This window comes from Thunnus albacares, chromosome 2 (assembly GCF_914725855.1).
Source record: "Thunnus albacares chromosome 2, fThuAlb1.1, whole genome shotgun sequence".
NCBI classification, from domain to species: domain Eukaryota; kingdom Metazoa; phylum Chordata; class Actinopteri; order Scombriformes; family Scombridae; genus Thunnus; species Thunnus albacares.
Window position 1 is genome coordinate 30,124,377 of NC_058107.1, and position 11,811 is coordinate 30,136,187.

At 38.0% G+C, this 11,811-nt stretch overlaps 1 protein-coding gene across 2 annotated transcripts; it reads right to left on the minus strand.

Moving 5' to 3' along the window:
- Positions 1-881: 881 nt before the first annotated feature.
- lhx6b (LIM homeobox 6b) lies at positions 882-11,420 on the minus strand. 2 transcript variants are annotated; one of them, XM_044330018.1, is made up of 9 exons: positions 9,778-11,420; positions 9,012-9,142; positions 8,254-8,385; positions 7,700-7,821; positions 5,526-5,746; positions 4,207-4,307; positions 4,010-4,105; positions 2,844-3,015; positions 882-1,613 (listed from the first exon to the last, which is right to left on the minus strand). In XM_044330018.1, the coding sequence occupies exons 2-9, from the start codon at positions 9,012-9,014 to the stop codon at positions 1,531-1,533; spliced, it is 930 nt and encodes a 309-aa protein (XP_044185953.1). In that variant the 5' UTR covers positions 9,015-9,142; positions 9,778-11,420; the 3' UTR covers positions 882-1,530. The 2 variants fall into 2 exon arrangements, with proteins under 2 accessions (XP_044185953.1, XP_044185944.1); XM_044330009.1 differs by having other exon boundaries at positions 9,769-11,420.
- Positions 11,421-11,811: the final 391 nt, after the last annotated feature.

Below are 11,811 nucleotides of genomic sequence, written 5' to 3' on the forward strand. Positions count from 1 at the left end.
CAGATGTATCGGTATTGGCGAATATGCCAGAGGTAATGAGAAACTTCAGTACAACATATATTTGAAATCTAGAAACAGTTTGTGCACCACTAGAGCACTGACAGGTTTGTTTTTAACTGTAAAATGTCACAACTCTTTAATAAACTAATTAAATGGCTCTTGAGCAAAAAAAACAAACAAACAGCTGATTTTTTTTTTATCAGATTTTTTAAACTAGGAAAAATCTTCCTCAGAAAGTGTGACTCAGTGGAGCTCTGCCGTCACTCTGAGCGTCAGTATTAGAAATGTAAACAGGATTGTGAAAGTAGAAGTGCGTGGGTGTGGCTCGCTCAGAGAATTTACTTCAGTGCTACAATGAAACGGCACATTGATCCAGTTTAGGAAATCCAGATATAACGATATCCTTTAACTCAAAGTCTCTCATTCACTCTTCCCATCACAGCAGCTTAAGTGCCGTCAATCAATGTAACAACTGCAGATAATTTGTGTTAAAAGGCCTCTTGGAAGCCAACAAACTGCCCAATCAATGGCGACGCTTTGGGTTAAGACGCCTATAATCGTTGTCACAGCAGGATTGATCACATTTCCTGTTAAGTACAGCATGTAAATTGGAGATGATGTGCAGGTTATTGCTCTCAATAACAGGTTACAGCAGGTACTTGGCCTCTCGACAGGCGACCTTTAGATTTAGTAGCTGCAGGTGTTAAAATAGTGGCCTGATATAATGCAGACTCACATTTCTGTGTCTTGGAAAATGTTGGTTTGTTCTGACATTTTCTGCCACACATACACACACACACACACACACACACACACACACACACACACACACTCTCCTTCCTGCTCTCGCTGCTCGAATGAATCAACCCGATCCTGAATGATTCATTTTCATAACAGATCTGATACATTTTATTAAACCGTAGCAGTATTTACAATGTACAATCACTGAATTGTTCCATTTCAAGACACATTTAAAAGTGCTTTTTGTGAAGTTTTGTTCTGAATAAATAAGAATTTCCATTTTCTGACAACAATACAACAACAAACAACAATAAAGCTGCAAATGTGCTCATCACCATTACAAAAAAAATGCTGAGGTTTTACTGTAATACTGCTAACACATTCCTTGTTTTCTTCTTTTTTTTTGAAAGCTCATATTGCAGCAATTAAAATACCTTGTATTAGTGGGTAAACAAAAGGAAAAAATCCTGACCTGATGCAATGTTTTGTGTCCCATCAAAAGAGGAAAATAAAATGAAAGTGGTCTTCTTCTCTGCATCACAAAAAACATCTCCCTCGTTGGCATGGAGGCGGGACGTTTCTCCACAGTCTGCTGTCTTTAGAAGACAAGTTTAGCTCAGCAGTTTCACAACGTAGAATCCCGCGGATTGAAAACAGATTGTTGGATCGCAGGTCCAGCCACCCGAGGATTAGACTCCCAAGCAGAGCAGATTACTGACAGTGTGTCCCAAAATTTTCTCGGTTTTCACAATATCAGAGTGGTGACGATGGAGATTTTGACGCAGGAGGTCAGCGGCTGATGGGAAGTTGTGGTAAAGAGATGGATGGATGGGTCAAATGGCCCGGGGCCGTAAGAACTGAGAAGGGATGACCTGCACAGTGAAGACCAGAGAGACAACATGAATTTGGGGGAACCACAGAAGGTTTAAGATGAGGGATGAAGACTCTTTAAGCATCTAAACAATGATTTAAACCACAGAAAAACTCTAGAAACTGATTTATTGTGTGCAAAGATCATCTGATGTAAGGAAAAAGATCCCCGACATATTCAGATATGTTGATAATCTATTTGTAATTATGCCATTCTGTATTTCCATGCTGTAATTCTGTAATTTTGCTATTTTAGTCTGTTCTGTACACATCTATTGCACATCTGTCTGTCCTGGAAGAAGGATCCTCCTCCTCTGCTGCTCTTCCTCAGGTTTCTTCAGGTTTTTTTTTTCCATTAAAGAGTTTTTTGGGAGAGTTTTTCCTCATTTGAATCGAGGGATGTTGTATTGCTGTACAGATTGTAAAGCCCTCTGAGGCAAATTTGTGATTTGTGATATTGGGTTATACAAATAAAACTCACTTGACTTGAATCCTTTAATAGCTGCAATGATTAGTCGATTAATGGATTAGTTGCCAACTATTAAATTAATGTCCAAATTCACTGCTTCCAGCTTCTCAATTGTGAATATTTTCTGGTTTCTTTAGTCTTCTTTGAGAGATGAATTGAATATCTTTGGAGTTGTGGACAAAATAAGACGTTTGAAGACGTCACCTCGGGCTTTGGGAAACAGTGATCAACATTTTTCACCATTTTCTGACATTTTATAGATCAAACAACTAATTGATTAATTGAGAAAATAATCCCTTAATGGATAATTAAAATAACCAGTAGTTGCAGTCCTACTTTAAACATTTGCATATTTGCACTTGAGCATGTAAAGTGATTTTTTTGGTATAGTTTGCTTTACAACTGTGACAATGTACATTTTACATTTTATATTCTGAAGAACTGCACGGCCGAACCTACACAGCAGGTCAATATACACTTTACACTTCATTGTAATACTTATATTGCACATATTTATTATGTTTTATCTTTGAATTTATGCCACCTGCATATTACTGCATGTGACAAATAAAACCTTTGAATCTTGAATCTCTACAAACACACAGCTGATTGTTAAAATGGTGGGAAATAGACTAAACTAAAAATACTGTAAGGAAGCTTTTAAAGCAGAATGTGTCATTCTGGTTTTTCAAAAATATAATTTAAATGTATGACAGTTGTCTTTGTTAAAAAAAAAAACAGAGGCACCAACATAAAGACTCACTCTCCAAGTATCCGTGCAGGGCCAGTAGATGTGGTCGGTCTGGGCTGCTGAACGGTGAGTAGTGAATATCATCTGGCAGCGACGGGGGCATCCTGGACAGCGGGGCGCTCTGTGAGAAGCTGTTGAGAGGCGGCTGCTTTTTGTGTCGTGCGCGGCAGTTCTGAAACCACACCTGGGAAAATGTGGCAGATGTTGAGAACGTGCAGCAAGCAGCGCAGAATATATTCGACGATATTGTGAAAGTCAGGATCTGGGTTGGGTTGATGTTCCTCTCACCGGACCTGATTTAATTGTTTGTTTGTTCGTGTAAGAGAGATATTTCAGTGTGGTGCGGGAGGATGTTACTCATCCAATCAACGGGGTCAAAGTGTAAAACCTTACATGTGCCTCACTCTAAAGTACGCTACTCTTGTTTCAGAGCCTTTAAAATGGTCTAAAAGTGCGCCGCTCTCTCAATCTGAGGGGTCACAAGATGATTAAAAGCGTAAGAAAGAAAGAAAAAGTTTGTTTTTTTCACATTTTTCTTTTTTCTTTTGAAATACTGGATATTTTCACCTTTTCATGTCTCTAAATATCTCACAAACCAAACAATAGTTAAAAACACCCTTTGCTTCTACCTGTGATGTGGAGTCACTAGTAGACAACACTTCATTTTAAGAGAAATAAAAAGTTTGAGAATTATCAGTCTAAATGAGATTCTTCTGTGAATTTAATTATTGAGGAGTTTATCTGGATTTAGGTGGATTTAGGATTTGCACGTCAACAAAAATGGTTTAATCCAGAGATACTGGCATCAGTATCAGTCTTCAAATACGCACCAGAAACCAGAGAAAACCTAATGTGAAACATTATTTATGTCAGTTGTTTCCTAAGTTTTTTGGCTCGTGACCCCTTAAAACAAAGCAACGTTTATTTACGACGCCTCATCCAAGGCTGCATGTGAGCTGTGATCATTTCCATCATCACCACTTGTGTTTCAAATGTGAACCAAATGTTTAATTTGACTATTTTTAGAGACCTGAAGAGGCTCCAGTGTAGCACATATTAGAGAAAGCTTGTTTCTTTCTTATCCTGTTTATCATCTCACAACCTCTTTCCCATGTTATGTTATGTTATGTTATGTTAGGTTATGTTAGATTATGTTATGTTATGTTATCGTTGCCTACCTGTATGACTCGCCTGCTCAGTCCTGTCATTTCTGCCAGTTTCTGCAGAGTTTGGGCGTCAGGGTTGTTGTCCTGAGCGAACTGCGTCTGCATCACCTGCGAGGACAGACTGCCTTCAGTCATGAACGTGACACACAGAGAGTTTAGAGTGTAACTAAACACACACACACACACACACACGTCAGAGCAGAATCTACCTGCAGTTGCTCTGCGGTGAACGATGTCCGCGCCCTCTTGGCTGGTTTGGGTTGGCAGTCCTGATCCGAGGGCAGCGCTCCTTCCAGAGTCAGTCCTGTGCCTGAAGAGGAATCAGAGCGGGTTTCCCTCTTGTCATTATATTATGAAGTTACACACAACAATTTCATCTTGTTACAGCTCCAAAAAGTCTGTTATAAAGCTGAAGATTTGTCCAAACAACTCATGTAACAGGATTAAAATGTTTTCTATCCAACAACCGCACAGTCCAAAGTATTTATACCATTATGGCCTACATCCAGAGTGCTATCAGTGAGAAAAGTGTGGGAAATAACAATTTGAACATGGATTTTTGGATCTATTTAACATGATGTACACTAAAAATCACTGATTTTGGGTCGATATAGCACCAATACAATGTTGGGTTGGGTACACACAATGAGCTTTAGCTAAAAACTGTCACAAATGTCTTGTTTCTTGTACAAAACAATGTTACAGTCAAAGGATACACAAGTTATAAACAATCAATAACAAACTATGATTAAGATTTTAACAAACTTTAGTTTGAGTAAATAAAACTAAAAAAATTATACAAAATAACACCATAACTTGTGTTATAAAACAACATAAACAACTCCTCGCAGCCCTGTACCTCGCTTGAGTGGCTTTTTAACCCAGTATTGTGTTGGTGCTATATTGACCCAAACTGGGTACAATTTTATCCCACGTTTTTAGTTTGTGGACACATATGTTGTGATTTTTTGCGCTGTAACATGATAAACTGGAGGTTTCTCTAATGAGTTGATGATATTAGTAGATGAAATGTTCCTTTTCACCTCCCTCCTCCTAATTTTTAGTCTGCTAAATGTGATTACTTCATTAGATTTCTCTTCTTTTTCCCGCTAAACCAAACACATGTTGTGGCCACCTGCGTCCATCTCATGTTGTTTGGACAACAACTGCTCAAACGTTTTTAGATTCGAGGTGTTAACAAAGATCAAATATTGGTATTTCATGTTGAAAATGAGTCACATGTTATCTAGGATTTAATGATGCAGAAGTAAAAGTGAGGGTTTGGATTTTAATATTTCAATCAACAGTTGAGTGTAACAAACCACATGAACACATACAGAACAGACCGATACACGTATGTGATGTCGTCAACCAGTGTGGAAAAAAAAAAAGGGAACGCTGGAAACATTTGAGCTCAAGTGATCAAGAGTTTCCAGAATATTTTGTTCCATCTGTTTCTGAGCCTCTGACTCCTGCAGATTTGTGTTGTTGGATCATCAGAGTACGTTTTTTTGATAACAAGCATTACCATTTTCAGCGGCCCTGCGGAGGTTGTCCAGCATGATGTCGTAGTGGCTGCGGCAGAGCACCCTGCCCTCCACCAGGCCGAACTCCTCCCCAGTGGACAGCTGCCTCTTACAGGAGAAACAGGCGAAACAGGCCAGGTGATACACGCTGCCCCGGGCCCTCCTCACCCAGTCGCTGGCGTACACCTGACGGCCACACTGGGCGCACTTAGTGCCGAACCTACTGTGAGGAGGAAGGAAACAGGCGGAGATTTAGATTGGAGGTATCTGAGTTTATTGTTCTTTTACTCACTGAGGCCTCGAGGCAAAAACTTAATGTTGGACCACTATTGATGCCCAACGCCATGTGTGCAACTTCTTACAGTACACACACTGAACTACACATAACAGCTTCATTATATGCACAAAAACCCAGAGAAAAACCAGTACTGGAACAATACCAGTCCCCAAGTTTCTGTGTGGCAGTTAGTTTGTGGTTATTTGATGAATTTATTTAGAAATATGCACCATGTGAGCACAAAATACATGCAAATTAAAATAATTAAATGTTTTAGTGATGAGATTTTTTTTTTTTTTTTTGTCAACAGCTGTTTCCAAACTCAAGAGTGAACTCGGAAACTTTCCACAATTGCGTCACAACTGGTCAAACTTTGCTGAGGAGGATTTTATGATATGATAGAAAGCTCCAGAACAGCTAAATGGACCTTGAGGTGAGATTGTTTCTGTTTCCAAGACCACAAAACTCACTATTTGTTATAATGATGGATGATATAAAGAAGACATATTTCCTAACGAATTAGCAATTAATCAAACCATCAAAACCCGCAAACATGCAGAAAACCAGGAACCTCTGGGGCCCCTGGTGGTCCGGGGCCCCCCAGCCTTGTTCACTGGAGGTTTGTATTCATGGATCTGATGTAGCTAAATTAACATAGTTTTGTTGGTGGTTTGGTGCTGAGAAGATCTTGTAGATCAGTTTCTCAGTGTACAGAGCAGATTTCTGACTCAGAAAATAATGATTCTCTAAATTGGGAAGCCAAATCGTGTTGTACTTGAGTCCAAAGTTGACCTTGGAGAGCAACAATTAATCAGCTGTAAAAACACCCACAAAAATAAACCAAATTATGTTCAATAATTTATCACCAGAACAGAATAATATTCCAGTAATAATTTTTTCTCTCCTTCAGTTTGGGTGTATAAGTCATTGAAGATCTTGAGCCAAATTTTAAGATAAAGTCTAGACTATTAAGTACAAACGTCTCCTTCTTTTCTGAGATTTTTTGTGTTTTTTTTTCAAGAACAAGATAGAAAAGCATTAAAAATATCATCTCGCATGTCTACAGACAATTTTGCTTTATAAAAACATTGAATATTATTTATATGCAGATTTGTCTGCTTCTTTATAGCCTTTTAAAAAAAATTAAGCCGATTTAAGAAGGATCGTTTCCTCTTCAAATAATTCAGCAAAATCATTAGTTCATACATTTACGGGAATTTTACGGTAATGTGATGGGAGATTAAAAAAACAAAAAATATCTTTAGTATTTTGGGCTGCGCAGACGCAGTTGTACTTCGGAAAAATGAATTTATACTGGACAAGGTCGGACTTTTCATTTGTCTGTTTTTTTCTCTGTTTAGACTTTTATTCGTTTATTTCTTTGCTTTTAAAAAAACTCTTCTAATGCATCTGAATACATCTGCAGTTAAATGAATTGACCTCCAATCGATCAGGATTAATCATACATTTTACGTTAACAGTCTATTTGCTGTTATTCATTTTTCAGAAGAGACAAAATCGACCAAAAAAAACCAAAAAACCTAAAATAAAATAAACTTTGAAAATACACATTTGAATAAAATTCAATTGCCGAATTAGCCTATTTAATTTAATTTCGGTAATCCACAAACTTGAACCGAACCTCATTCAAAAGATATCAATTAATTATCAATTCAGACCTACTAGAAAAATAAACACATTAAATTTAAAGCTATTCCATCTGGGTTTTTTTTATTTATTTAACGCGGAGACTCAACAGAATTAAAACAGATAATTCAGTTTGATTATCCAAAAGTAAAAAATAAATGGTTTTAACTTTCAGAAATGTTCATTTATATAAAATAATAAGTAAAAACATTTACGGCATGGTAAGAATAAAAACACCGAACGTAATCTTACCTGAAATAATCCAGTTTGCAGTAGATTTCTTTGTTTTTGACGTAGCAGCTGCTGTGTTGGTGCAGAGACGCTCTGCAGACTGAACACTCCAAACATCCCAAGTGCCAGTTCAAGTTGTTGACCTGCGCAGATTGGAAATACAATCACACTCACATTACAGGATAATACATGCCATCAATGCATTGATACGACACTAGAAGAAAAATAAACTGTCCATCATCTAATTTAGATATTTAACAACGAGTCTTAAATATTATTTTCCTTAATGTAAAGGAGAAAAGCCAAAAAAAAGATGAACAGGCCTAAAATAATTTGTTGAAAAAAAGAGAATAAAGAAAGCAGAATAACGCAGCCTGCAGATCAGCTGAATAGTCAAAGAAAATGTCACTCGATTGCAAAAAGTTATCACCAAGTCAAAATATTGTGGAGCTTAAAAACAAAGATAAACGCGAAGCTTTTGGTTCTGGTGAATTGACGGAGCTGAAGGATGTTAATTTCTCCATCTCCTTCTCTCTTTCTGGGTTAAATGTTTATTATTTCTGGTCGTTTCTCACCTTCAGCAGGTACCGGTCATGGATCTCCATGCCGCAGCTGGCGCACTGGTTCTTGGCCGCCGGAGGAGAGCAGAGACAGGCGGCCTCCGACGGGCTGGACTCCCCGGACTCCTTCTTCACCTCCGACTTAGACTGTTTCAGAAAAGTCGGTTTAATACCGTGAGAACATCCACGGAGTTTCATCATTTTATGGTATTAAGAAAAAGACGTATTGAAAATACAAGTCCGTGCAATATTGCAATCCTAACATGCAATCCGGAAAACAAAACACTAGCCTAAATTTTCACTAAAAAATGATTTGATAGCATTTTAAGAAACGATTTATTTCCTCCATAGCACTATAATCTTTACATTTACTACAATTTAAATGTTCATACATCCACGTATGTGCCACTAGCCTATAATCCATCATTTAAAGCTTCATTTGAAAATGTTATCATAAAGATTCATTCCAGCCTAACATGCAGCATCATGTAAACTCTATTCAGCAAATTAGAAGTGGATAAACTGGTGTCTTTATTCTCCATTTCATCCCAGATCATTAACGCACACACACACACACACACACACAGCCTACAGACACAGTCCTGATTAAACCTGCATCTGCCAATTCATCAGAGCCCCGCGGAGATTTTCCCCCGCAGGCAAAAAGTTTAAGAAGAGAAGCAATACGAGGAGTCAATGAAACCTTACACGGATAGAAACACAAAGAAATCAAAAGGTTTCACATCAAACTCGTCCAGATGTTTGTGACTCACCATTTTCGGGTCTTGAACGCTGCCTATTTGGAGAGAAGATGGAGCTTGCTCTGCGCATTACGCATCTCTGCCCCAACCCACACTATATCCGGTCCAAAACAACGAATAACAGTTTCTCCTGCATTTAAACCCTGGCAACAAAAGAAATTTTGATGCAATTAGAAGGAAAAAAAAACTATATATGATCGATCATTCCTCTTGTGCGCAATAGGAGGCTATATTCCCATGCAATCAAACGCGGTGAAAAGAAAGGATGGGACTATATCTGCAATTAGCGGTGGATTGAAATGCTTCGCTTGATAAGAGGCAACCCGAGTGTCAATTTCATCTGTCAATCAAGAAAAGGCAACCGAGCCACCAAGCTAAGAGAGAAAAAAAAAGCGTCGCATCCTAATTTCAATAGCTGTATAATCGAAAATCGAAAAAATCTTCAAAGTGAAGAGGCTCAATTGGAGATCGGTCTATTCATAACAGACAATGTGCAGAAACTGCAGCTGATCTTGAGGCATAAAGGAGCTTGATTGTCTCTTTTTCATGATGGACCCATTTAAGTACTTGAGGCTCCCCTGGGTGATTACAGCTGCATTCATAAGCTGCCAAAAAATCTGCGTTTGGGTGGCAATCCGGAGTCCGTGTTGTCCTTCATCTCGACGAAATTAACAGAAATGCAAGATTATGTTAATGACCAGCTTCGATATAAATATTGGAGGCAATATACTAAGAAGAGCTGGCTTATGTGGGAATTAAAAAAACATACACTTCATACTTGGAAAACCTCCCAAAAGCGCCGAAAACATAGTCCAATAAAAGTTTCTCCCTCGAGTGAATTTTCGTTTTTCCAGAACATCACAGGCAAAATATCCAAATATTTCCGTGGATCATGGCTCTTTATAGACTTCCCTCTTAAAAACAGAAAGATGTTTTTCCCCCGCTTCCACGCAAAAAATAATCCAACTTCATTAACTTGACTGGGAATCAAACCAGTGGCACCAGTGTCCCTCCCAGTACTGAAGGTCCGCTGTGGTTTCTCCCCGCCTCGACTGAAAAGTTTACACCCAGTTCAGTCAGACAGGATGTGATGCTGCCCGCTGGACCAGCAGACCCGGGTTTAACCTCCTTTTTGAAGGCTAGCAGGAATATTTAGGGCATGAATTTACCGAAGAAATTATCTAAAACATCTGGAAACACCCACAAATTCATCTTTTTTTTTCTGAAAATAGTGGTTGCACATTGGAGGCCAGAGTTTTTCGACCACTTTATGGAAATAACTTCACCACTGCAGCACTGCTGATTGCAGAGTTAGGTGATGATGACACTATAAAATGCTAATTATCCATCATATAGAATTCCTTTAGGGATTTCCCACTGTTCATCAAGTTCCCTTCAGTTTAGCTAATTTTGAATTCAAAGGCTCAATAAGGGAGCTTTCAGTCTTTTTTACTCTGAAAAGAAAAAGAAATGTGACATGAAATAGAAGCGTAATTTAGGCTCATATGAGATAAACCTTGTTGCTACAACTTGAAACGTTCACATTTAAAATATAGTTACAAAAAGCAAGTATGCTGATGCATTTCTGATGCAAATGAAAACCCTTTATGTATTCTTAATAACTCTCAAATCATTTTCAATAATTTCTCTACTTGGCTCAAAAATGGATATTACACATTAATCTGGTTTATCAACAAAAGATTTGCTGGACCAACTTAAATAAATTACTTCAATTGCTTTTGATCAACTCAAATATTATTTAATGATTTGATTACTTCAAATCAACTATTTGTATTACTACAACTTAATTTTACAAGTCAACTTAAAAATTGCGAATTTCCCCAACTTAATTATATTATTTACCAAGTAAATAATAGTAAGTAAAATGCTGCTTATTCACTACCTGTTATTTTCGTTTAACAGTCTCTGCATTGAAGAGTAGATTTAAAACTTTCCTTTTTGATAAAGCTCTTAGTTAGAGATGACCCAGGTTTGTCTTGGACCAGACCCTAGTTATGCTGTTATAGGCCTAGACTGCATGGGGACTTCCCATGATGCACTGAGCTCTCCTTCTCTCCCTTTCCATCTGTACACATTCATGTCCCATTAATGCATGTTACTAACTCGACATCTTCTCTCTCCTGCAGTTTTGTGCTTTCTCTCCTCTCTCCTCCTGTTTCTTTCTGCAGGTATTTCTGCCTCTGGAGCTGTATAATCTGGATCTGTGATTACAAGCCATCAGCTGCCCCCATGATCCTGCTCAACACCCACTGCTACAATTATTATTATTAGTCTTCTTCTTCTTATTATTATTACTATACATCTCTATGTGGAACTTGCATTATGCTGTATATGCTCTATTTCCTCCTGCTCTCTTCCCCTCCTTCATCACAACCGGTCGAGGCAGATGGCCGCCCACCCAGAGTCCAGTTCTGCTTGAGGTTTCCTCCCGTTAAAAGGGAGTTTTTCCTTGCTGCTGCTGCCAAGTGCTTGCTCATGGGGGAATGTTTGGTAAATTAAAGAGTACGGTGCAGACCTTCTCTATATGCTCTATAAAATTGACTAGACTTAGTTTGAAAAATATAATTACTTCCTTGACAATTAAATATTGTAAAATCAAATCTCACTTTTCTCCATTACTGCTACTAACAAAGTGTATTTGGACCAACAAAATACAACTTCATGAAGATACCTTTAATAAAAAAAATAAGCCTAAAATGCATATAGAGCTGTTATTGGAGCCAAAGGTGCCAAATGTATATTAACAAACTAAATGACAATATACTGAAACACAGTTGTAATAATATTATAT

Coding starts and splice junctions, on each gene's coding strand:
- lhx6b (XM_044330018.1), bottom strand. Junction 7,822..8,253: donor ATGACCGGTACCTGCTGAAG/GTGAGAAACGAC, acceptor CAATCTGCGCAG/GTCAACAACTTGAACTGGCA. Junction 4,106..4,206: donor TCACCGCAGAGCAACTGCAG/GTAGATTCTGCT, acceptor CTGTCCTCGCAG/GTGATGCAGACGCAGTTCGC.